This window comes from Apodemus sylvaticus, chromosome 1 (assembly GCF_947179515.1).
Source record: "Apodemus sylvaticus chromosome 1, mApoSyl1.1, whole genome shotgun sequence".
Lineage (NCBI taxonomy): Eukaryota > Metazoa > Chordata > Mammalia > Rodentia > Muridae > Apodemus > Apodemus sylvaticus.
The window spans coordinates 121,018,226-121,045,600 of NC_067472.1; the positions used below are offsets into that span (position 1 = coordinate 121,018,226).

Below are 27,375 nucleotides of genomic sequence, written 5' to 3' on the forward strand. Positions count from 1 at the left end.
AAAATCTTCACTTACTTTCCATCTGACTGGAGGCTAATATCCAAAATATATAAAGAACTCATGAAACTAACTTACAAAGAACCAAAGAACCCAATTATAAAGTGGATGTATAGCTAAACAAAAATTTCATAACAGAGTAATTTTTAATGGTATGGAAGCAACTAAAGAAACATTCAAAGTACTTAGTCATAAGGAAAACGGAAATCAAAATGATCCTCCTCAACTAATCAGAATAGCTAAGAACAAAAAATCAAATGACAACAGACAGTGGCAAGAATGTGGAGAAAGATGAACACTTATCCATTGCTAATTGAATTGCACAACCAATTTGGAAATTAATCTGGTGGTTCCTCTGAAAATTTGAAATAGTTCTGCAGGAAGACAGATAAACTGCTCTTGAGCATATATGCAAAATATGTTGCACCATATCACAGGGACATATGCTCCACAGAATTCATCTCAGCCTGGAAACAACCCAGATGACCCTCAAACAACTAATGTATACAGAAAATGTGGTTTATGTACACAATGAAATACTAATTAGCTATTATAAATGAGGACATCATGACCTTTGCAGGCAAATGGATGAAACTAGAAAATGTCACCCTGAGTTAGGTAACTAATGAACACATATGGAATGTACTCACTCTTCAGTGGTTATTAACAAAAATGTATAGCATACATAGGAAACAACTTACAGATCATAACAAGTGTGTCAAGCAGAAATGACTAAATGGGGATGTTCCAATTCAGCTTAGAAAGAATAAGGAAACAATCACAGAACGCAGAGTTTGGGAGGGACCTGGATGAGAGAAGGAAGGGACACATGAAAAGGGGAACTGAATCAGAGAAGGGAGTCAGGAGAGCAATCCACAGGCAAAATAATATGAAAAATAAGAAGTCTGGGGGGAGGGCAGAAGTGGGAGTTACTCTAGAATGTACCAGTGACCTAGGAGGTGAGAAACAATCAGGACTTATTCAGGTTTAACTTAGCAAAAATGGCCAGCAATGGGGAGAGGGAACTCAAAGGGTCCACCTTCAGTAGATAGTGGAGTGACAGGGTTACTTATACCCAATAAAATTTCCTACCCAAAATTTTTCCTGTGTAAAATAACTGCAGCAAAAAAATAGAGAAGAGACTGATGAAAAGACCAATTTTGGATCCATTTCATGCTGGATCAAACCAGCAGCATACTCAGGTCAGTCAGAGGCCCCTTGCACATGTGGAGCATAGGTCTGCCTTTTCTGGTCTCATGCACATAATCTTCTAGAAACTTTAGGCCCTAGGGATGAGGCAGGTCTGGTAAGGGAGAGAATCCTCTAAGAGGTAGGAATGGGATGAGGTACTATGGGAAAGGGGGCTGGGGATGCAACAAAAACAAAAAAAAATCAAGTATTATAAAATGGCTATATTTTAAAACTTCAAGAATGATATCACTTTTTCTTCCAGAAGCCACACCTGCCAGAAGACCAGGTAGGATCTCTGTAAACCATTCCTACTGTGTTTATTTCATCCTACATAGCTCTAAGGGTCTAACTTAATCTTGCAACAAAATAGTAAGTACAGCTTCTGTTGTAAAAAGTATTTAAACCCAAGCCCAAGGTTTCTACACCATCTTATATTATTGAGTTCCTGGATAAACACACACACAGACTTCTTAATAAGTAAGTAAGACTTAATAAGTAAGACTTCTTAATAAGTCTTACTTAGCACAAGACTTTGGTAGCTGCATAACCTCCATGCTGTTAGAATCAATTTCCCTATCTATAACTCCAAATTATTACCTACAACTTACTGTTTCATCTGGGTTGCTCTCAATTCTAATTGGCCAGCCCATTAAGGTCAGGATTTTATGGCTTACCTATCCCATTGCAGATCTCTTTTTTTTCTCCTTCTGACCACAAGCCTGACATACCTAAACCCCATCCATTTCTCTTCTACACCAGCTATTTTCTGTGGGAATCTTTATTCATCAATCAGAAATAAAGTGTTGTTGGGTCACAGGGCCAATGTACAGAATCCAGTATATGAGACTTTACCATAGGCATTAGAGTAGATGGTGAAAGACAAAACCTTAACAAGATTCATTTCAATCCTATCCAAGCCTCCTGTGGATTGGATTTGATAGATCAACACACTTGGACTCTCATTTACCAGCCACAAACATTATCAAGTCTTGCCCATGAACACAACCCCATAGCTGACAAGGAAACCAAGCAAAAATCAGCAAACCACCTAATCCAAAGAGAATTTAAGCCGAAGAACAAAACACCAATTCAACCAAGACAAATTCAGAAATAAGTGTGTCAACAAATACATACAATAACCCCAAAGCATATTCCTTCATGTCAGTTTAAGAGGCCAGACAGTAACACCCAGGGCAATATACCATTACGAGAGCCAGCTATTCTAACACAATGGGTCCTGATCTTCCAACATAGTTAAAATACAAGAAAAAGGCTTTAAAACTAAGAATATGTATGAACATTATATGTATACATTATAGTGGTCTTTATAAAGGACATGAATAAATCATTTAAAATGTGAGAAAATGCAAACATTTAAAGAAAAATAATAAGTTCCTAAATAAAGCCATGAAAACACCAACAATTGGAAGAAATTAATAAATATTTGTAGAAGATTAAAAAGCAAACAGAAAATTAAAGGGAAGCAATAAAGTCTATAAGATCTAATAAGGGGAAGAGAAGTGAAGTGGAAACTCCTAGTTTCTTTGGACATTTAGTTGTATGAAATGATTTATTGTTGGGGGCACACAGATGTAAAAATGTCTTGCTAAAGGTGACATGAAAGAATGATTTGCTGAACCATATTCAGGTGAAAATATGTTTTGCTGGAGCAAACATGAAAATGAATGTTTTCCTGAAGCAGATTCAGGTAAAAGAATGTTTCGATATTGATATTGAATCATCATGAGAGATCCCATGATGATGAAGTTTAAGTATGTCTTCACAGACAGTTGAAGTCTAGCAATGAGCATTGGTTTGGTTTGCTTGTCTCACAATTTGTTGCTACTTCTTGAGCCTTGGAGTTTCTTCAGGATTGAACTATAGCTGTGCTTTGTGCCTGATATCTGCCTGCCTGGTCTATAGCTACTGAGTCATTTTTGGTATTTGCTATGAGACTGAACTGCTGAGAATGAAGGTGGAGCTTGCCTAAAAAGAACTATTGACAAACAGGTAAACTTCCCCCATATCCTTATAACTTTTGTGTTCTACTGCCTCTGGTGGGTAGTTGTCTAGAGGAGAGGTTAAATCCTTGTTAAAAGTAAGTTGCAAAATTATATGCGTATAGAGAGTCTATACATGAAACACAAATTAAGGGAATAGGTGAAAATAAAAGTTGAGGAATGCAAACAGGAACTATAAAGACAAGATTCAACAATAAAATACAGAAGATAGAAAAGTGATTCTCATGCACTGATAGGAGAAATGATTCTCATTCACATGATATGAGGAATGCATAAATGGGTCAAAGACATTGTTACAAAGCACCTTGTCATTTGTTGAACCCAATAAGCACAATCATAGAGGTTTCTCTAGGAAAAAAACAGCCATCAGCTCTCTTATCAAAGATGTTAAAAAAAAAAAACAAAAAACTTTTGGCCCCTCTAAGCAGCCTGTATAGACAACCAGCAAACCATATGCCTAAATGTCCTGCAATTACATACTTTGACTATTAAGTCATGAAGAAATTAATTGGTGACTAGATTGAAAAAGGTTATGCTGGCTTGCTTCGACATGAGTTAGGGAAGGAACATGAATGTTGCTGGTGAACTCTCTCCAACATTCTTGCTTTAATAAGCCAATATGCTAAACATCAATAATAATAAGCAGGCTTTTCCTACTTGTGCAATAATTGTCCGGTTAATATGGTTAAGAACAACTCTCTTCCAATAGAATTACATGCACATTGACCATGAGGGAGTTTTGCGGTAAACAAGAGAAAAGTCCTGTGGCTATGGAAGCTACTTCTGTGGTTATTCTAGTTTTTATGTAATATCCCCGTGAAACTGCTTTTACATACACTTAAGTGTCAGTGATTTTCAACCTTAATTCATAAACATTAGTAAAGACCCTGAAACCAAGTGTTTGTTACTGGGTCATGATAGTCTATTTTTTAACGATTCATGTTTATCTAAAATTACTCCATCCATGACTCAGGGAATATTGAAGAAGAGGAGGAATAAGAAATAGGAGAGACAGAGGAAGAGGTAGAATATTGTATAAGAGTTTAATTTAGCTGGGTGGTGGTGGTACACGCCTGTAATCCCAGCACTCTGGAAGGCAGAGGCAGTAGATTTCTGAGTTCAAGGCTAGCCTGGTCTATAGAATGAGTTCCAGGACAGCCAGGGCTACACAGAGAAACCCTGTCTAGAAAAACAAACAACAAAAAACAAAAACAAAAACAAAAACAAAAAAAAGAGTTTAATTTGACATTAAAACTTATCCCTCAGACATAAACAAAACAAGTGAAAAATAATTAGATGCAAGAAACCTCTCAGTGAAGAAGAGGTGCAATGAAGACTAGGAAACCATGCCACATTCCTGGGAGGAGACACATATAAAGCTGCCTAGAAAGTCTTTACATCAGAGGGTTATTATTATTATTTTTTTTAGTGAACATTTTATCTCTAACCTTGTCAAAATTCTGAGATTTATGCAGTAAGTATACTCCAGATCCCCAGCTTTGTGTTGCTTCACCCATGAAAATCGGGGCTTAAGTGAGTTACTTTCTGCCCCTGTAAATAACGTCTCAACCATATTCTGGTAAGGAACCACAAAATACTGGTTGTTTCACCAAATTGCACTTAGATGATACCTGTACTTATTTTATTTTTTGTGGGTTCCCTATCTCTGTACAACACATATTTATGCTGAATTTCCCCAAGGAATTTTTTATAATTCAACAAAACTCAAGAGTATACGGAAACAATTGGAAGGCCAAATAGCTATTCTTTACTTTATTCAACTGTACTGCAAAGTAAGAGTACTAAACATTTAAGTCTTTCTTATAATGTCTAATGTATTAATACATTGCCCAACAAGGTTTCTTAAAGAATTATTATCTCTAATGTGATATCACCATGTCTGTAATTTCACAAATAGTTATTTCTGTCACAACTTCCTTTACGAAAACCCATGAGTTTCCCTAAAGGGATTTCTTCCATTAAATCTTGAATTAAGAAACGATTTGCTAGCTCTTCATTGATTGTAGATTATTAACTATTATATCCTTGTAACAATGTATGGCCAACCCATATCTTGTCCAGGAGAATGTCACAATAAACTTATAGAATATTGGAAGTCTAGATATTACTTTTTTTTTATTCGATATATTTTTTTTATTTACATTTCAAGTGATTTCCCCTTTTCTGGCCGCCCACTCCCCAAAAGTCCCATAAGCACCCTTCCCTCCCCCTGTTCTCCCACCCATCCCTTCCCACTTCCCTGTTCTGGTTTTGCCCTATATTGCTACACTGAGTCTTTCCAGAACAATGAGCCACACCTCCGTTCTTCTTGTACCTCATTTGATATGTGGATTATGTTTTGGGTATTCCAGTTTTCTAGGTAAATATGATACTATGGTTTCAGTCCACACCATAGTTTTTAACCATCCAATTTCTTTTAAAATATGAGGAAAATTAGTGATGAGTTTAAAATGTGATCATCATTCCTTTTCTTCTAACACTATTCTGAACATCTATGAATATTCATGTAGCATATCTCTTTCTAATCATAATTGAAAATCTAAAATATGTGACCTTAAGAATTCCTATAATACAGCCCATCGTTTTAGCTCAAAATTTAATAAAACCATAGTACCTTAAATTTAACACTGTAAATAATCACCTTTAAAACATTAATAAAAGAGGAATAGCAGACTTGACAATATTTTAAATGTCTTTCTTTTTTATTATTTCAACTGTTATAACACTACAATTTAACCTATTCCTAATTTCCACATAAAACTTGCTGCATTTCAACTCACCCTTTTCCAGACTTCTTGGTGTTGCTCTTTGGAAACTCACTATGTTCAGTAAGTGATACCAAACTTTGAATAGGGTTAGGGCAATTTACTAGAAAGGAAGATCTTACCATAAACAAACAAACAAAAAAAACCATACTGAAAAATAATGAGTTTTCCTTCCATAGGAATTTTTTACTGCCTACAGCTTATAGTGTGCTTGGAGGTTCCAAAGAAGATCTGGTGAGTATAAACTAGAATTACAACATTTTAGTCTTTTATAGATTTTGTTTAGTAATCAGAACTTCAAGTGCAATATAATATTATAGTGATTTCATTTGACAGCTTTCCTTAGACACTGGCTATTAATTTCTTCTGCATCCTATTCAAACCTAAGTCTTGATGGTGAGAGGATATTTTTTAGCTATTCTCTTTAAGGTGAATCACCTAGTCTGTCACACTTAGTACAATAAATAATTTTGCTTTCTCAATTGACTTCTTTGTATCATATTAATGAACTTTTGTGACTAAGTTTGATGGAAACCAAGTCTCAGACTTAAACATAATTACTTTGAAAGGCACATTGTACTACTACCACATAGCAAAAGAAAAAAAAACCAGGAATATTTTACTTCCATTTGCATCCTGAGTAACGAGGTTTTATAAAGCATTACAATATAAGTCATAGAATTTTTTCAAGTAAGGACGTTTTCATATTTAAACAGAAAAGAATCATAGTATCATGACACCATTATTCTTTTTCTCAAGAAATTTCAAGCGAGTGACTTATTAGATTATTATTACATAAGGAGATCTAAAAAATACATAAACATAGAATGTGATATCTCATTTTAAGCCTAGGAACATTCTTTATTGGGTTTTCCTTCTTTGCTTGAATTGAAATTTTTATGATGTCTTCTTGGATATAAAATTTCAAGTAAATCATTCATTTTTCCACTAATATATTCATTAAATTTATATCCTGCTCATAGCCTCCCCTCTGAATATGCACCTCACTTGGCTCTTCTCCATTTTGTCCCCTTCCCTTCATTTCTGAGAAGGTGAGAATATTCCCTGCCCAATAACCAGGGTACCATCTCATACTGAGACACCAAGTCAATGAAGGACTATGCACAACTTCCCCCAATGAGGATGGAGAAGGAGCCCAGCCAGGGAAACATGTTGCACAAGCAAGTAACAGAGTCAGGGACAACCCCTGATCCAGGTGCTTGCAGACCCACATGAATTCCAAGCGACATTTCTGCTACATCTTAGAGCCAGTCCATGTATGATCATTAGCTGATAGTTCATCTCTGGAGCTCCCAAGGCTCCATGTTAGTTTTTTGTTTGTTTGTTTGTTTGTTTGTTTGTTTTAATTCTGGAGGCCATGAGTCATTTTAGTCTCTCAATCCTCACAATTCTTGCAGAGGACATCCTGAGTTGTGTCCAATGTTTAGCTATGGTTCTGTTTATTTGTTTCTGTTAGTTGCTGAGTTGATAATCTCAGAAGATAATTATGCTAGGTTTCTGACTGCAAGCATAATAGAATAGTTTAAGTCATTTCAGGGATCGGTTCTTGCCCATGGGATAACTCTTAAAGGGGCCTAGTTATTGGTTATTTATTTCCTCAATCTCTGCTTGATCATTGTCCCCGCACATCTATGTGGTCTTTAGGAAGAAATATGAGTAGAAGTTTATTTAGTTGATGTCCACTTGGAGGCCTGATTGTCTCCTGGAGGATGCCATTTCTGGCTCTTAATTGCATACTGTCAGGATCTCAGCTATAATCACTCTACTATCCCCCTTGGAGCCTCCCCGATCCCAGATCTCTGACACATCATTGAGATGCCTTCTTTGCCTCCTATTGCTGAGTTTTGTTTACTTACCTGACTCTCTCTCCCTAGCTGACTCTACACCTGATCTCTGTAATTCCAATCCCATTCCCTCTCCCAACCAATTTCTTCCTCCATTACATCCAAAAATTGTTTGGATTCTTAGTCTGGGTGAGGTTCAAGCATCCTCCTTTGCTCCTTCCTTGTTATTCTTATCATCCCAATTCCAGGAATAACACCACATAGAAAATTATTTAATTATGCTTTATACATTTTCTTACAGTTCTAGATCAATATATAGGTTTTTCTTATTAAATGCTATCTGTATACACAATCTACAGTTTGATAATTTTTCTTGGAATCTAATAACACAAAATTACCACTGGACAATAGGTATCAAATGAAATATTTTGTATGCAAAAGTAACAATTTTAAGATATAAGAATATTCAATGATAAAAACCTGAATATGCAGTATGATCCAATATAAATGATCCAAATCATATCTTTGACCTTTATTATCCAGTTTGTTTTCTACATGTTTTAATGGGAGAAACCCACATAGAGATACAATACATAGTAAGCAGTGTGGTGATAATGGAGATACAGTTAGTGTATTAAAGAAAAAAATTGCACTCAATTAATATTTATAGTTTTTGCATGTATTTTCCTAAGCCCATTAAAAGTATTTATCTGTGGTCGCAACAAAATAATGTAGCACTTAGGCAAAAATATGCAAAGAAATATCCCTGCACCTGAGGCTAAGATACAGAAGACTTCCACAGCAACCATAGCCTTGCCCTTAGTGCTGTGGTAGACAGGGAGGAAGGTGATCCAGACACTACAGAACACGAGCATGCTGAATGTCAGGAGCTTGGCTTCATTGAATGTGTCAGGCAGATTCCTGGCCAGGAAAGCTACAATAAAACTTGCTAGAGCAAGAGAGCCCATATATCCCAGGACACAGAAGTAGGCAATTACTGAACCTTTGTTGCAAAAAATGATGATGTGTCCATGTTCCACGTGTAGATCAGCATCAACAAATGGAGGAGAAGTTCCCAGCCAGATTCCACAGAGAATCATTTGGATCATGGTGCATATTGGAATGATGTAATTAGGTGCCCCTGAAAGCAGCAGCCACCTCAGTCTTCTTCCCGGAACAGTGATCTTAAATGCTAGTACTACAGTAATTGTCTTGGCTAAGACAGTAGAGGCAGCCACAGTGAAAACAATGGCAAATATGGTCTGCTGTAGGATGCATCTGGTCATACTCTGATGACCAATATAGAGCAAGGACGAGATAAAACAAAATATGAGGGAGATGAGTAGGACATAGCTGAGAGTTTCATTATTGGCCTTGACTATGGGAGTGTCTCGGTGTTTCAAGAATACACAGAGTACAACAACTGTGAGAAGAGAGAAGCACAGAGCCACTCCAGCCATAGCCATCCCCAAGGGGTCTTCATAATCCAGAAAGGTCACAACTTTCTTGAGGCAGATAGTTTGATCTGTGTTGGCATACTCATCCTCTGGACACTTCACACATTGATCCATGTCTAGTGTAGGAAGAGAAGTATTATCAGATTTAATTTTTCTAGAATAATCACATGATAACCTAAACATAATTAGGCTTATAACTTGTGTTAGATACAAACTTAAATATGGAAGCATTATAAGATATAATCTTAATTTCCAATTTTATTAGTCCAACAATACTATGCCTAGAATTGGTCACTAATAGGACCATAAAATTTTCATTTATAATTGTGTATACTATTTGTTGGTTTCTGCGTCTGTTGGCTTCTGCGTCGACTTCTGTAGCCGCCGCCGCTAGCCGGCACACACGCGCGCACCCCGGGCGCCAGGCCGCGGACCGCGGTGGAGCCGGGAACCGCAATGAGGCACGCTAGACCAAATGGTTCCACGTGGAGTTTATTTAAGAAGGGAAGGGTAGCCGGCGGGAACGGGAGTGAGAAGGGAAGGAAAAGAGAGAGAGGGAGGAGCGCTGCTAGGTTATATAGGAGTGGTGATGTAATTACAGGTAAAGGTGGGCTATGGAATTCTGGGTAGATGGCGGCCGTTGCCTGGGCAACGGACCTATACATTGCTTTGCGTGGTGTCTTAGGCCTTAGGTACCTACATTCCTGCATTTCTTTTATTAAAAAAAGAAAAAGAAAAAGGAAAAGGGGTGGGGGGGACCCGATGATGAAAAGGAGTGTGGGCGCCGTGTCTCTTAAACTACTTCCTGCTGTCTAGGGGCGTTGTCAATTTTGGGGTATAGATGACTTTCATCATCGGGGTCCACCTGGTGCATGTTGGCATCAGCTACATCTGGGGACGGGGGCTCTTCCGTGGGCAGCGGTTGGTAATTCTGTAACAGAAGCTGATTAATAGTTTGGTTAGAAATTTTTTGCATTTGCCGTTGGAGGAATGTAGAAACAAGATTAATTAGGCAGGGAGCAAACAATAACACCAAGAAAATGACTAGGAGAGGCGTTACAAAAGGGAATATCCATTTCCATATAGGGTTTTCAAAAATGTCAGAGCTGGAGGTCTCACGATCTCTGAAGTTCTTTATGTCTGTCTGGAGTTCCTGGATTTTGTTTCTCACTATCCCGGATTGGTTGACATAGAAACAGCATTCTTCTTGGAGGAACAGGCAAAGACCACCTTCCTTAGCTGTTAAAACATCTAGGCCCCGTCGGTTCTGAAGCACCACAGCTGCCAAAGAATCAATCTGTTTCTGGATAGTAAGCACAGTTTCAGTCATTCCCTGAAGGTCACTTTTAAACTGAGAAGTAAATGTATTGTATTGGGCCAGAGAAGTTGTTATTCCTGCCACACCTGTGCCAACACCTATGGCTATTCCTGTAGCTACCAAAAGAGGAACGATCTGGACTGCTCTCTCACGTCGGGCAGCTACCATATTTATAACTGGGATTGGCAGGGGCTCATTTCCCTGGATCACTCCCATCTCAGGGAAAAGGAGAACCAACGTGCAAACTCCTGACCAGCTGGCAGGTAGGCGATGATATACCTGAGTGCCACAAAGAATTGACGTGTTCTGGATTGCAGGGCATTGTGGCAGAGATGATATATCAAGGCTTATGGTTTTATTACAGTCTAGGGAGCTTAATGTTCCTACAGAACGTGTCCCAGAGTTCTTAAAACAGTTTCCCATGCCAAAGAGAGGGACAGAGGTAAGGTACGGAGCCATGGTGACATCGGAGTCAGGACAGCTAACAAAAGGTGAGGTGAGGTTATCTGGCAGTATCACCGGAGAAGCTGTAAGTGACAGTTTTGAGTCAGTCCCTGGGGGTACACATAACCAGCAATCTTTAAAGCGACCAGGCCTGGTGACATTAAGGAGCTGGTATGCTGAGGTCAAGGTTTGAAGCAACAGGCGAAATGGCAAGTTAGTGCCATTTATGAGGGGTGCTGTTAAAGAATCAAGGACCTTAGAGGAGTGTTTAATTATCTCCCCCACTTTTCCAATATCTAGGGGTTGGGCGATTGAGATATACTTTCTCTGAATATGGATGGTACTTATTGGGGAACTGGGCTGGTTTTTACGATAGAGCTTACCAACAACTCCTGTTTCCCACCTGGAATCCCACGGGTCTTGTATGTGGAAGAAAAGTGTCTTGCGGTGTTGAAAGAAGAAATGATTGACCCGTGATCCTAGCATATGTATCTGACAAGACCAATATGGGCAGCCCCCATATTCGTCTGGCCATTTTTTACAGTAATCTTCTGTCTGGTCAAAGAGAAAGCAAGTATAGAGATCATAATACTTAGATGGGATAACAGATACAGGGATGATCGCGATTTGGATCGGTACCTGACATCCGGCTATGGAGCAGTTTCCTGACCCTATTTGGAAAGACTGTTTGTTATCTGTGGGGGTTTCTTGAACCTCGAATCTCCAAATGTAAGGACTGCCCTGGATGGAAATGAAGAACAGCAGGGGTAGGACAAGAAACCCATGTCTAATCCAATGAGGTTGAGCTCAGCTGCCGGAGTGGAGTCTCATGTTCTGGAATTGGGGACAAGGTGGGTGGTCCCGATGTCCTCCGGAGCTTGATAGAGCAAGGTCCTGTCAGGGTTGACGTGTATGAAGAAGAGTTATCTTTAGGTGGAGGGATGAAAGGTTTAAGGTGAGATAGATGGACCCAATGAGGAAATCCTTCAAGTTTAGCAGCTGTAGGGGTCACGAGAATAACCTTAAAAGGGCCCTGCCATTTGGGAGAGAGGGGTGAGGGCCGATGATCTGGAGGGGATAAGAGGACTTGGTCTCCAATGTTGACAGGCAGTGGACAGGAGACAGTCTGTGGCCGAGGTAGGTGGTGGTCAGCAAAGTCCCATAGGAGAAAGCGAAGGTGGCAAAGCAATGGGGTGAGTAGGTGGTCTGGGAGGGGAGAGCATTTAGGTGAGAGACCAGGAGTTAAAACTGGACGTCCATACATGAGTTCAAAGGGTGAGATAAGAAGAGGTCGCTTGGGGAGAGCTCGTAGCCTGAAAAGAGCTAGAGGTAGGAGTTTTACCCAGTCAAGGTGAAGTTCCCGTGACAGCTTGGCAAGAGTGGTTTTTAAAGAGCGATTAGTTCTCTCTACCTTACCTGAAGATTGGGGATGGTAAGGAATGTGAAAATGCCAAGGGATATTTAAGGCCTTGGATAAACTCTGAGAAATCTGGGAAGTAAATTCAGGACCATTGTCTGACTGAAGGGAGGTTGGAACACCAAATCGGGGGATGATCTCTCGGAGGAGGAGATCAGAGACTGTCTGAGCCCTTTTGTTAGTGGTAGGAAAGGCTTCTACCCACCCCGAGAAGGTGTCTACCAAGACCAGGAGGTACTTGGAACGCTTGACTGTAGGCATATGGGTAAAGTCAAGCTGCCAGTCAGTTCCGGGAAGGGAACCTCTAGCCTGATGGGTGGGGAAAGGGGTACTACGACACCTCGAGTTAGAATCTGACATCTGACAGGTTTTACAAGAAGCAGTGATAGATTTTAAGAAATTTAAGTCTTCAGGAGTAGGCTGTAAGTGGGTCTTAACAAAAGAAGATAACGCTCGACTGTTAGGGTGAAAGAGCTGGTGAAGATAGGATAGAGTTTGGCGAGTGTCAGGGGGTGGAGGTAGAGATGTGGGTTGTAGTGTAAGGATGTCTTGGGGAGGGTGAGATGAGTTTAGCCCCCTAAGGGCTGCAGCTCTAGCTGCCTCATCAGCTCGGTTGTTTCCCTTAGATACAATAGAGTCATCCGTCTGGTGAGATCTGCAATGGACAATCCCAATAGCTGTGGGGAGATGGGAGGCCTTCAGCAAGGCTAAAATATGGCTTGCATTAGTTATGGATCCTCCAGTTGTGCTAAGTAACCCGCGCTCTTTCCAGATAGCAGCGTGGGACAGGAGGATATGGAAGGCATATTTAGAATCTGTGTAAACATTGAGGGATTGTCCCTGTGCCAGTTGAAAGGCACGAGTGAGAGCTATCAGCTCAGCCTGTTGATTAGTGGTGTGTACAGGAAGGGCCTGTGCCTCTACCACCTCGGTATCTGACACTATGGCATAGCCAGCTTTTCTAGTCCCTTCATATAGAAAGGAGCTTCCATCTGTGTACCAAGTATAAATGGCTTGAGGCAATGTGCCCTCCTGTATGTGTGAAGGATGAGGTAATATTTGCTCTAAAGTCTCAGTGCAGGAATGAGACAGGGAGTGGTTAGTATTAGGTCGAGGGAGAAGAGTAGAAATATTAAGAGGAGGACATGATTGAAAGGTGAGCGTGGAATCTTCTATTAGCGCTACCTGGAGAGAAAGAACTCTAGAGGGAGGTAGAGTCTGCAGGCCTTTGTAGGTTAGGAGCTGTGACAGGTTGTGAGAAGAGAGCACAGTTATAGGAGACCCCAAGGTTAATTTCTTTGATTCTCGAATAAGAAGTTCAGCAGCCGCTAAGGCACGAATACAAGGTGCCCATCCCTGGATGGTTAAATCCAGCCTTTTTGACAAGTATGCTACAGGTGCGAAGGAAGGTCCCAGTTGATGACCTAAGACTCTAAGGGCAAATCCCTCTTTTTCAGTTACATAGAGGGAAAAAGGGCGAGTCAGGTCAGGGAGATGTAAGGCTGGGGCCTTAAGGAGAGCCTGTTGGAGCCTCTGAAAGGGTTTGGCAACAGATATGAGAAGAGGTTCGTGGGTGGGGCCTAATGCTGCCTCATATAAGGGTCGAGAGAGGAGGGAGAAGGAAGGAACCCAAGAACGTAAAAAGCTAGCCATTCCTAGGAATGATAAAATCTCTTCCTTTGTAGAAGGAACAGTTAAGGACTGAATTAGGTTTTTTCTATCTAAGGTAATAGCCTTATGGGTTGGGGTAATTGTTAATCCCAAATAAGTAACCTGAGGAGTGGACAGTTGAACCTTAGAGGGAGAGACCCTGTAGCCTCGACTGGAGAGGAAATTTAGGAGAGTAGAGGTGTCAGCTTGGCTAATTTCTAGAGATGGACTACAGACAAGGACATCATCTACATAAAGAAGAATTTTAGATCTGGGGAGAGATAAAGAAAGTAAGTCAGAAGCTAGAGCCTGGCCAAATAGGTGTGGGCTGTCTCGGAATCCCTGAGGTAAAACAGTCCAGGTAAGTTGGATAGAAAAGTGGGTGTCAGGATCTGTCCAGGTAAAGGCAAATATATTTTGTGACTGGGCATCAAGAGGGATAGAGAAAAATGCGTCCTTTAGATCTAGGACTGAGAAATGAGAAGTTCCTGAGGGGATAGTAGAAAGGAGTGTATAGGGATTAGCTATGACAGGATGGAGAGGAACCACTGCGGCATTAATGCGCCTGAGGTCTTGAACCAGGCGATAGGTACCATTAGGTTTTTTAACTGCTAGTATAGGGGTGTTGAAAGGAGAAGAGGTGGGACGAAGAAGCTTTTTTCCTTAAGAGGTCAGAAATGATAGGCTTAAGTCCCCTGAGGCTCTGGAGAGAGAGGGGGTATTGAGCTTGGGTGATGTACCTGGTAGGGTCCAGTAACTGGATGACAACGGGAGAATGATGTTTAGCAACAGAGGGGTTCTGGACGTCCCAAACTCTGGGGTCCACCTGAGAAGCTGGCAGAGGAAATAACATGTTAGTGTTAGTAGGTTGATTGGCTAGAAGGAGAAGTAGGGGAACTGCTGGCGAGCTCGGGTTCAGGCGAGTGGGGGGAGCAAAAGAAATTGAAGCTCCCAACTTAACTAAAAGATCCCTTCCTAATAAAGGGACGGGAGAGGTTGGCACTACCAAAAAGGAATGGGTGAAGGGTATATTTCTAAAAGTACAGCTAAGTGGTGGGGTCTGATGAGGAAGGTAAGGCTGTCCTCCTATCCCGACTATGGGAAGACGCGAGGGTGAAGTGGAGCCCCAAAATTCCACCAGGACTGAGTAAGTGGCCCCGGTATCCAGAAGGAAAGAGATGGGCTTTCCACATACCACGATAGTTACCCGGGGCTCCCTGCTAGTGATGGGCGAGGTCGGGTTGAGGGAGCTCCGGCCCCTTCATTCATCCCTAGCCAAGCCTAGGAGGTCAGTAGGAGGGGTTTCTGGGCGGGATGGCCTTCTGTTCTGTGTAACATGTGGACAGTCGACCGCCCAGTGGCCCTCACGATGACATTTAGGACATGGTCCCCTTGGCTTGCGGGGGTTGGGGCAAGTCCTTGCCCAGTGACCTGATTGACCACACCTGTAGCAGGGAGCTGATGGTTCCTGAGCCTTGGAAGGCCCGGAGCCCGGGGCGATAGCTGGAGCTGGTCGGACAGCTTTTGCCAGCATGTGGTACTTTTGTTTTCGGGCTTTTTCATCTCTCTCATGGTATACCTTGAAGGCCAGCGCCAAGACTTCTGCCTGTGGAGTCAGGGGTCCTCTCTCCAAGCGTCTAAGTTTAGCTCTTATGTCGGGATAGCTTTGGGAAAAGAAATAAATCATTAAGAGTTGCTTACCTTCCGGATTGTCAGGATCTAGATTAGTGAATTGCAACAAAGCCTTCGTGAGGCGTTGTAAAAACTGAGATGGATTTTCCTGTTTTTCCTGGACAACCTCTTGGAGTTTTTCAAAATTTATTGGCTTTAAAACTGCCTTTCTGAGACCAGCTAGAAGGCATGTAACAAACCTGTCTCTGGCTAAAATACCAGCCGAGGAATTATAATCCCATAGCGGGTCTTGGTCAGGCACTGCCTCAGATCCAATTGGATAGCTTTTGTCTGTCTGGTGAATTTCATCTGCATGCGTTTTTGCCTCTTCCCAAACTCGCCTGCGTTCATCAGGAAGTAAATTGTTAGTAAGAATCATATAGACATCATGAAAAGTCAAGTTGTAAGATTGAGTAATGTACTGAAATTCTTTAATAAAGTTAGAGGGGTTAGAGGTATAAGAACCCAGTCTGCTTTCTATTTGAGAAAGTTCGCTCAAAGAGAAGGGAACATGTACTCTAACTAGACCATCGATTCCAGCCACTTCCCTCAGAGGAAGGACCGGCGCTGGGTCAGGTGTCTTTGGAGAAGAGGTTAGGGGCTTGGCCGTGGCCTTAGAACGAGTAATAGGAGGGGTAAAGGTTGGTGCCAGTTCAGGGCGTCTGTGGTGATCCTTTACTGGCACAGAGGGAGAGGAGACAGACTCCGAGACCGGGTGGGAGGGAGAAACTGGGGCTGCAGGTTGAGATCTTGTAGTCTCCACGTGTCTGTGGCGAGTGGACGGAGGTGGTTCGTCAGCGGGGTCGAAAGTAACGCCATCTAGTGGAGGGTGAGCAGGTTTCATGGCTAGGAGGAGCTGAGATGGAGTGCAAGCAGCGCAGAGAGAAGGCTTAGACTGGAGATAGATAAAAGCTTGGACGTACAGGATTTGGTCCCATTTACCGGATTGCTGACAGTATGTATTAAGATCCCTTAAAATAATTGGATCTAGGGTGCCATTAGGTGGCCATTTGGAATTATTATCTAGTTTATATTGAGTCCAGACCATATTACAGAGGTTAATTAGTTTTGACCGCCTCACATCGTGAGTTAGTTTTAGAGACTTGAGATTCTCCAGGAGGCAACTGAGGGGACTTCCTGGGGGTACCGGCGAGGATGCTCTGTTCCCCATCAGGTGTGGGGGGGGGGGGCTTTGTATACCACAATCGGCGTCCCGGAGTGTGTGTATAACAAAGAAAAGGCAGCTAAGCCAGAGAGTCCGGACCGTCGTGCGGGCTTCTGGGAGCTGGGGCAAAAAAGCCGGAAAAAAAGTAATCCACCTGAGGCCCAGGGTTTTCAGAACGGCTGGAAGCCAATGAGAGGGAGTTAGGATTACTTCTGGAACGGAAAACACCCGTGGTAGAGCATCATAAAACGAGTGTTAGCTCAGGCAGCATCTAGCTCTAGAAGGAAACTGGCCAGGTCTCTTCTGAACTTAAGAAACCACCCAGCCAACCGAAAGACCTTACCTTATTGGGCCGATGGTGTTTGCTAAGGAAGTGCAATCCGATATCCGGGAACGTGGAACAATTTGGTTTAGCGGCTCAGAGTGGCAGCGGTGAGCGGGGCGCGCGGCGGCGACGGGCGCAGACGGGGCGCACCGGGCCGGGCCGCTACCCCGGGCCAGGCGGCGCACTAGCGGCCGCGGTCCGGAGCCCTAGGCGGTGGTGGCAGCAGCAGCAGCGGTGGCGGGCAGCGTGGCGGCAGCTTGGCAGCAGCAGCAAGCGGCAGCGGCGGGGCAGCAGCGCGGAGAGGCGGGCGGTGCAACAGCGCGGAGAGATGGCGGTGCAGCAGCGCGGAGAGGCGGCGGGGCAGGGGACTTCAGCGGTGGTCCGCGGTGGTCCGTAGAAGCAGCGTGGCCAGTAGCGCGGGCTGGAGGGAGGGTTTCGCTGGGTTTCGCTGGTCGGCTCGCCAGTGTTGGTTTCTGCGTCTGTTGGCTTCTGCGTCGACTTCTGTAGCCGCTGCCGCTAGCCGGCACACACGCGCGCACCCTGGGCGCCGGGCCGCGGACCGCGGTGGAGCCGGGAACCGCAATGAGGCACGCTAGACCAAATGGTTCCACGTGGAGTTTATTTAAGAAGGGAAGGGTAGCCGGCGGGAATGGGAGTGAGAAGGGAAGGAAAAGAGAGAGAGGGAGGAGTGCTGCTAGGTTATATAGGAGTGGTGACGTAATTACAGGTAAAGGTGGGCTATGGAATTCTGGGTAGATGGCGGCCGTTGCCTGGGCAACGGACCTATACATTGCTTTGCGTGGTGTCTTAGGCCTTAGGTACCTACACTATTCAAAAGAAGAACTTAGAAGGAAATGTTTAAGCAAACGGTGTGGTTGTACATATGGTCTCAAGCACATATTTTGACATATATATATTCTACCACTCCATCAGCCAACATTTTACCAAAACATTATAATCCCAAACTCTTTTCTACACATTTGTTCTTACACATACAAATAATTAGAGTCTTTACCATACATTGAAAGAGAAATCATTAGAGAAAATCATATTCAATAAAATCTTGGAGTTTTGTAGTTAAGTTCCATAGATACATCATAAACCCATATACCTAAAAATACTTGATATGTGACAAAGAAGCTTAAAAATACAGTGGGAAAAAAAGAAAGCCTCTTCAGTAAGTGCTACTGGTCTAATTGGTGGTTTCTATACAGGAGAATTAAAATACATGTAAATTTATCGTCTGACACATAGCTGAAGTCCAAGTGGATCAAGTATCTCAACCTAATACCAGATACACTGAAGTTAATAGAATGGAAAGTGGAAAATAACCTTAATTTCATTTGCACAGGGAAAATTTTCATGAACAGTACATAAATAGCTCAGAATCTAACATCAAGAATTTATAAATGGGACATCATGAAATTGAAAAGATTCTGTAAGGCAAAAGAGACCATCAATAGGAAAAACTGAAAACCTCCTGATTGGCAAAAAATCATATTAACCCTACTTCTGACAGAGGGCTAACATCCAAAATATATAAAGAACGCAAGAAGGTAAACTCCAAAGAACCAAATAACCACATTTTAAAAACGGGGTACAGAGCGGAGCAAACATTTCCCAACACAGTAATCTTGAATGGTTTAGACACACTGACAGAAATGTTCAATGTCCTTAGTCATCAGGGAAATGCAAATCAAAATGATCCTGAGACTCTATCTCACATTAATGATAATGGTTAAAAATCAAAAACTCAAATGACAGCAAATGCTGGCAAGAATGAGGAAAAAGAGGAACACTCTTCGATTTCTGGTGGGATTGCAAACTGGTGCAACCGCTCTGGAAATCAATCTGGTGGTTCCTGAGAAAATTCGAAATAATTCTATTTGAAGATCAAAGTAAACCACTCTTGCACATAGATATAAAATGTGCCACACCTATACTGCATGGACATGTACTCTTCAATGTTCATAGCAACCTTTATTGTAAGAACCAGAAGCTGGAAACAACCCAGATGTCACTCAAAGAATGGATACCGAAAATGTGGTTAATTTACACAAAGGAATACTATTCATCTAATAAAACAGAGGATATCATGAATTTGCAGACAAATGAATGGAACCAGAAAATATCCTGAGTGAGGTATCTCAGACCCAAAATAATGTGCCTGGCATGTACTCAGGATATTACACAAAAAGTAAAGACTACTTAGGAAACAATCTACAGACTTTAAGAAGTTCAACAAACAGAAAAGACCAAGTAAGGATATTTCAATTCCACTTACAAGGGGAAAGTAAATAATCAAGATTAGATATGGGGGGTGCAGGAGAGAAGCACACTTGGCTGATAGAATGAACAGAAAATTAAAATCTGGGAGGGTGGAAGGTGGAGAACCCTATAGAAAGTACTAGAGACCTGACATGTTAGCTGCTCCCAGGACTCATAGGTGGTAACTTTAGCAAAGATGCCCAACATTGGGGAGAGGGAATTCAAAGAGTCCACCTTGATTAGATACTCAGGGTTTCAAATAAAGGAACATAGTTACTAATCCACAGTCAAAATTTGTGACCTAGAATTGTTCTTGTCTATAAGAACTGAAAGGACAATAATTGACAAGAGACTGAAGGACAGTCCAATGACCATCCCAACTTAGGATTCATTTCAAGGTAGAGGGGGGCACCAAGGCCTGACAGTATTACTGATGCTTCAATGTACTTAGAGATTTTAACCACTCATGGCTGTCCTCAGAGAAGACCCATCAGCAGCTGACAGAACCAAAGACAGACAAATTCATACAACTGTTGGTCTGAAGTCAGGAACTCTTATGTTTGAATTAGGGGAAGGACTGAAGTAGCTGAAAGGGAGTGTGACGCCGTAGAAAGACCAACAGGGTAAATTATCCCATATTCCAAGGAGCTGCCAGAGACTTTGCCACCAACCAGTAGCATACACAGGCCAGTTTGAGGCCCCGGTGGAGGGGAGCATGATATAGGAGGCATGGGGAAAAGGAATGGATTGAGGATTGGTGGCAGGGGAGCTGAAGGGGAAGCAAAACAATAAAATAATCAAGTGTTAAAAAAATGTTGTATTTTCAACATTGTATAGAATTCCAGGGGTAAAAACACAAACACACAGCCTTTATACATTTAATAAATATTAACTAGCATAAGACCTGGACAGTGGCCTCCACTTTATGGTGTTAGAATCAATTTCATATTTAAACCATGAATTACTACCCAACAGTAACTTCATTTCATCCATGCTGTTGAGCAGACATTGAAGCATGTCAACAAATCACTGAGTCTTACTTCAAAAGACTATACTACTCAAATTGTATAATCTATATGTAATTGATGATCATTTATGTAGATACATGTTACTAAAGTTAAATGGAGGCTAGCAAAGAATTTAAATATCCATATAATCCCTAAGGTAATAGAAGTGGTCAGTAAATGTTTCCCAACAATGTAAATCTCGGGCCCAGATGGTTTTAGCACAGAAATCTACCAGACATTTAATGTAAAGTAAGTACCAATACTCTTTGATGTATTCCACAAAGTTGAAACAAAAGAAATACTGTCACAGGGGAAATTTTCCTATACAGAACACCAATGACTTATATGCTAAGATCAAGAATCAACAAATGGGACCTCATAAAATTTCAAAGCTTCTGTAAGCCAAAAAAAAAAAAAAAAAAAAAAAAAACACTCTCAATAGAACAAAACACAAACCAACATATTGGGATAAGATCTCTACCAATCCTATATCCAATAGAGGGCTAATATCCAATATATACAAAGAACTCTAAACTTTCACTTCAGAGAAACAAATAACCCTATTGAAAAATGGAAAACAGAGCTAAACAGAAAATTCCAAACTGATTAAACTTGAAATGGCTGAGAAGCACATAAAGAAATGTTCAATATTTTATGTCATCAGAAACATGCAAATCAAAACAACTCTGAGATTCCACATCACATCAGTCAGAATGACTAAGATCAAAACCTCAGGTGGCACCATATACTAGCCAGAATGGGAAGAAAGAGGAACATTCTGTCATTTCTGGGATTGCAAGCTGATACTACTATCTGGATATCAGTCTAATGGTTCCTCAGATAATTGAACATAGTGCTACTTGAAGACCCAACTATACCACTCTTTGGCAAATACCAAGAAGACTCACGAACATGTAATAAGGACACATGCTCTACTATGTTCATAGCAGCATTATGTATAATAGCCAGAAGCAAAAATCAACCCAGATGTCCCTCAACAAAGGAATGGATACAAAAAAAAATTGGTACATTTATGAAATGTAGTACTAGTCAGCTATTAAAAACAATGACATCATGAAATTCTCAGACAAAGGAGTGGAGCATGAAATTATTTCCCTGAGTGAAGTAACTCATTCATAAAAGAAAAAAATGGTAGTTACTCATTGATAAGTGGATATTAGCCTAAAAGCTCAGAATACCCATGATACAATTCATAGACCATGGCAAGCTTGAGAAGTAGAAAGACCAAAGTATGGATGCTTCAGTGTTTCGTAGAAGGGGGAACAAAATATTCACAGGAGGAATTGTGGAGGTAAATTGTAGAGCAAAGACAAGAGGAAAGGCCATCCAAAGACCATATCATGTAGGGTCAACAAACCTGGACGCTATTCAGGATATCAGAAATTGCTTGCTCACAGGAGCTTGATATGGCTGTCTCCTGAGAGCCTCTACCAGAGCCTGGCAAATATAAAGGCAGGAGCTACCAGCCAACCATTGGACTGAGTGTTGTTTCCCTGATCATCAAGTTGGAAAAGGGAATGAAGGAGCTGAGGGGCTTACAGTTCTTTAAGGGGAGCAACAGTATTACTTGGCCATAACTCCTGGAGGTTCTTGTGGCTAGACCACCACCAGGGTACTCATGGAGAAAACCATGACTCTCGCCACATATGTCACAGAGAATGGCCTTTTTGGGCATAAGTGGGAGGAGCAACCCTTGGGCCTGAGAGGGTTCAACACACCAGTATGGGGGAATTTGAGGGCAGCAAGGCAGGAGTGGTTTGGGGGTTGGGGTAGCACCCTCATAGAGGCAAGAAGAGGGGGTATGGGTTAAGTGGTTCCAGAGGACAGATCTGGAAAGGGGATAGTGTTTGAAATGTAAATATATATCCAATAAAAGAAAAAAAAAGAAAAGTAAAAATGAAACACTACCACGGCCAAATTATTTTTATTAGGTCATAGAAAACAGGGTAACTAAATTACAGAACTACTCGGCAAATGAAGAGAATTTTAGGCCAAGTTCTGTTATGGTCATTTATGATAAATGTCACAGCTCAAAAACTGTTGTGAGTTTTGTTTTAGAGAATCAAAATAACAAATTAAAAATATCATCTACCATGATAAAGTGTTATTAATGTCAGAGATGTTGCATATTAAAAAAAAATCCATCAACATTATCCACAGTATAAAAAGCTGAAAAAAGTTTTAGAGATTAATTCATTAGATACTGAAAACTTTTCACCAAAATCCAACACTCATTCATGATTATATTCTTGGACTAATGAGGAACAAGGTGTACACACAAAATAAAATCAAAATACACAGAGGCAGATACATCACCACATTAAGTGGATAGATCTTAAAGAGATCTTAATAAAATCAGTGATAAAACAACAAGTGGATCAATGGAATAGGATTGAAGAGTCAGAAATGAAGCCACACACCTATGGTAACTTGATCTTCAACAAAGGAGCTGAAAACATCCAATGGAAAAAAAGAAAGTCTTTTCAACAAATGGTGCTGGTTCAATTGGAGGTCAGCATGCTCTGTTCCAGTAGATGGCAGTAGACAGTGAGTCCAAGACTGGGGAGTTTGAGATCACAGAATTCAAGACAACCACAGAGTGGTAAATGTTTATATCAAAACTTGATCTTAAAAAATGCTCAAATTAATTTGTCATTAGGGAAATGCAAATCAAAACAACCCTGAGATTTCACCTTACACCAGTCAGAATGGCTAAGATTAAAAATTCAGAAGACAGGAGGTATTGGCGAGGATGTAGAGAAAGAGGAACACTCCTCCAATGCTGATGGGGTTGCAAATTGGTACAGCTACTCTGGAAATCAGTCTGGAGGTTCCTCAGAAAACTGGGCACCTCACTTCCGGAGGATCCTGCTATACTACTCCAGGACATACACCCAGAGGATTCCCCAGCATGTAATAAGGATATATGCTCCACTATGTTCATAGCAGCCCTATTTATAATAGCCAGAACCTGGAAAGAACCCAGGTATCCCTCAACAGAAGAGTGGATGCAAAAAATGTGGTATATATACACAATGGAGTACTCTTCAGCCTTAGAAACAATGAATTCATGAAATTCTTAGGCAAATGGATAGAGCTGGAGAACATCATACTAAGTGAGGTAACCCAGTCTCAAATGATCAATCATGATATGCACTTACTAATAAGTGGATATTAACCTAGAAACCTGGAATACCCAAAACATAATCCACAAATCAAATGAGGTACAAGAAGAACGGAGGAGTAGCCCCTTGTTCTGGAAAGACTCAGTGAAGCAGTATAGGGCAAAACCAGAACAGGGAAGTAGGAAATGGTGGGTGGGAGAACAGGGGGAGGGAAGGGGGCTTATGGGACTTTTGGGGAGTTGGGGGCTAGAAAAGGCGGAATGATTTTAAATGTAAATAAAAAATATATCGAGTAAAAAAAAATACTTGAAGAAGTCTTGAATGCCTAGAAACTGATTGGATTCTCTCTGGGAAAACCACTGGATAATATTTCTGGTTTCTGGTTTCTGGTTTCTCGTTTGTTTCTGGTTTCTGGTTTCTGGTTTCTGGTTTCTGGTTTCTGGTTTCTGGTTTCTGGTTTCTGGTTTCTGGTTTCTGGTTTCTGGTTTCTGGTTTCTGGTTTCTGGTTTCTGGTTTCTGGTTTCTGGTTTCTGGTTTCTGGTTTCTGGTTTCTGGTTTCTGGTCTCTGGTTTCTGGTTTCTGGTTTCTGGTTTCTGTCTTCACCCAGAGCTTATCCTGTGCCACAGTACTCCTTAACTAAATACTGCCAGGTGAAAGCTGGTCTCCTAGGGGAGCAGACACACCTGTTAACACAGGTAAGACCACCACTTCTGCTCAGAGGGACTTTCCCAGAACCTTCAAGACACAGGAACTGAGGAGTAGACTGGGACAGAATTCTTCCAGGTTCCATCTGCAACTAGAGCTGATCCTGTGCAGAAGTACTCCCACAACCAAATACTTTCTAGAGAGAAATAGTCTTCTAGGAGTCTTGATTCTCCTGTGAGCTCAGATATAACCAGTCCTTCTGCTCAAATACCTTGTCTAACAGGGATATTCCTTGAGCCATCAGGACACAATAACCAAGGATCAGCCTTTGGACAGGATGCATTCCAAAGCTGACCCTGTACCAGAGCTCTTCATATACAAATTCCTCCCACAACAAACTGGTCTCCCAGGAGTTCTGACACACAGGCTTGCAGGAGGAACAAGCCACAGTCATAGACAGCAAGGCCAGCTAATACCAGAGATAACCAGATTGTGAAGGGAAAGAGCAAGAACATAAGCAAGAAAAACGAAGGCTACTTGGTTCAGAACCCAATTCTTCCACTACAGTGAACCCTGGATACCTCAACACACCAGAAAACAAAACTCTGATTTAAAATCTCATCTCATTATGATCATAGAGGACTTTAAGAAAGACATAAATAAATCAGTTAAAGAAATACAGGAGAACAAAGGTAAACTGCTTGAAGCCCTTAAAGTGGAAACACAATAATCCCTTAAACAATTACAGAAAAAGCACAACCAACAGTTGAAGGAATTAACGGAAACCATCCAGGATCTAAAAGTGGAAAAAAAAAAAAGAAAGAAAGAAAATCACAGAGAGAGACAACCCAGGAGATAGAACACCTAGGGAAGAAATCAGGAGTTATAGACACAAGCACCACCAACAGAATACAAGAGAGGGAAGAGAGAATCTGAGGTGCAGAAGATAGCATAGAAAACATTAACAAAACAGTCAAAGAAAGTTTGAAATGCAAAATGTTCCTAACCTAATACATGCAGGAAATCCAGGACAAAATGAGAAGACCAAACCTAAAGTTAATAGATAATGAAGAGAGTGAAGATTCCCAACTTAAAGGGGCAGTAAATATCTTCAACAAATTTACAAAAAATCTTCCCTAACCTAAAGAAAGAGATAACTACAAACATATAAGAGGCCTATAGAACTCTAAATAGATGGGACCAGAAAAGAAATTTCTCCTGTCACATAGTAGTCAAAACAACAAATGAACAAAACAATGAAAGAATATTAAAAACAATAAGGGAAATATGTCAACTAACATATAGAAGCAGACCCATCAGAATTGCTCCAGACATCCCATCAGAAACTCTTAAGGCTAGAAGATCCTGGGCACATGTTATACAGACCCTAAGAGAGCAAAAATGCCAGCTCTAGCTACTATACCCAGCAAAATCCGCAAATACAATAGGTGGAAAAAATGAGATATTCCTTGACAAAAACAAATTTACACATTATCCTTCTGCAAATCCAACCCTACAAAGGATAATAGATGGAAAAATCTCAAACACAATGAGGAAAACTATAACCTAGAAAGAACAAAAAAGTAATAGTCTTTCAACAAACCCAAAAGAAGATAGTCAAAAAAAAAAGTAAAACTAACATCAAAAATAATAAGAACCAACAATCACTATTCCTTAATGTCTGTTGACATCAATGAATTCAGTTTCTCAATTAAAAAACAAAGGTTAACAGACTGGATATATAAACAGGATGCAGCATTTTTTTTTCTGAGTACAAGGAATGCATCTTGGTGTCAAAGGTCAGAGTAATGGGCAGGAAAACAATTTTCCAAGCAAATGGTCCCAGGAAACAAGCTCGTGTAGCCATTCTAATATTGAATAAAAGCAACACTCAACCAAAAGTTATCAAATTGGATAAGGAAGTACACTTCATAATCATCAAAGGAAAAATCTACTAAGAAGAATTCTTGATTCTGAACTTCTATGCTCCAAAGGCAAGGGCACCCACATTCATAAAAGGAACTTTACTAAAGCTCAAACCACACATTGCACTTTACAAAGTAATAGTGGGAGACTTCAACACCCTATCCCCATCAGTGGACAGATTATGGAAACAAAACTAAATAAAGAATCAGTGAAACTAACAGAAGTTAAGGACCAAATGGATTTGTACAGAACACTTCATACTAAATATATATATATATATCTTTTTTCTTAGCACCTCATGGTACATGGTACCTTCTCCAAAATTCACCATATAATCAGTCACAAAACAGGCCTCAACAGATAGGAAAAAATCTCAATTATTCCATGCATCCTATCAGGTCACCATGGATTAAGGCTCATTTTCAATTGCAACTTAAACAAGAGATTGCCCACATATACATGAAAACTGAACAACTGCCGACTCAATAATAACTTTGTCAAGGGTGAAATAAAGAAATTAAAGACTTTTTACAATTTAATAAAAAGGAAGGCACAACATACCTTAACTTGTGAGATACAATGAATGCAATGCTTGGTGGAAAAATCAGCTGTTAGTGCCTCCAAAAGAAACTAGAGAGTGCATAAACTACCACCTTAAGGGCATGTCTGAAAGCTCTAGAACAAAAAGAAGCAAATACACCCAAGAGGTAAGTAGATGGCAGGACATTCTCAAACTCAGGGCTGAAATTAACCAAGTAGAAACAAAAAGAACTATACAAAGAATCAACCAAACCCTGGAGCTGGTCTTTGAGAAAATCAACAAGATAGATAAACCCTTAGCCAGACTAACCATTGGGCACATAGACAGTATCTAAAATAACAAAATATGAAATTAAAAGGGAGCTATGACAACAGAAACAGGATCATCAAATTTTTGGTGAACATAGGATACAAAACTGGAAAATCTGAATGAAATGGACAGTTTTCTAGACAGATACCAAATACCAAAGTTAAATCAGCATCAAATAAAACATCTTTTAGTGCAGAACTCTATCAGACCTTCAAAGAAGACCTAATACCAATACTATTCAAACTATTTCATGAAATAGAAACACTATCCCATAAGTTCTGTGAAG

General features: G+C 40.8%; 1 protein-coding gene across 1 annotated transcript in view; it reads right to left on the reverse strand.

Annotated features, from left to right (window-relative positions):
- Nucleotides 1-8,453: 8,453 nt before the first annotated feature.
- Nucleotides 8,454-27,375, reverse strand: part of LOC127666341 (vomeronasal type-2 receptor 116-like) — a 31,986-nt gene continuing 13,064 nt past the window's right edge. Inside the window, exon 6 of the mRNA XM_052159165.1 lies at nucleotides 8,454-9,373. Within this exon, the coding sequence (XP_052015125.1) occupies nucleotides 8,454-9,373 (920 nt within the window). The remainder of the gene's footprint in view (nucleotides 9,374-27,375) is intronic.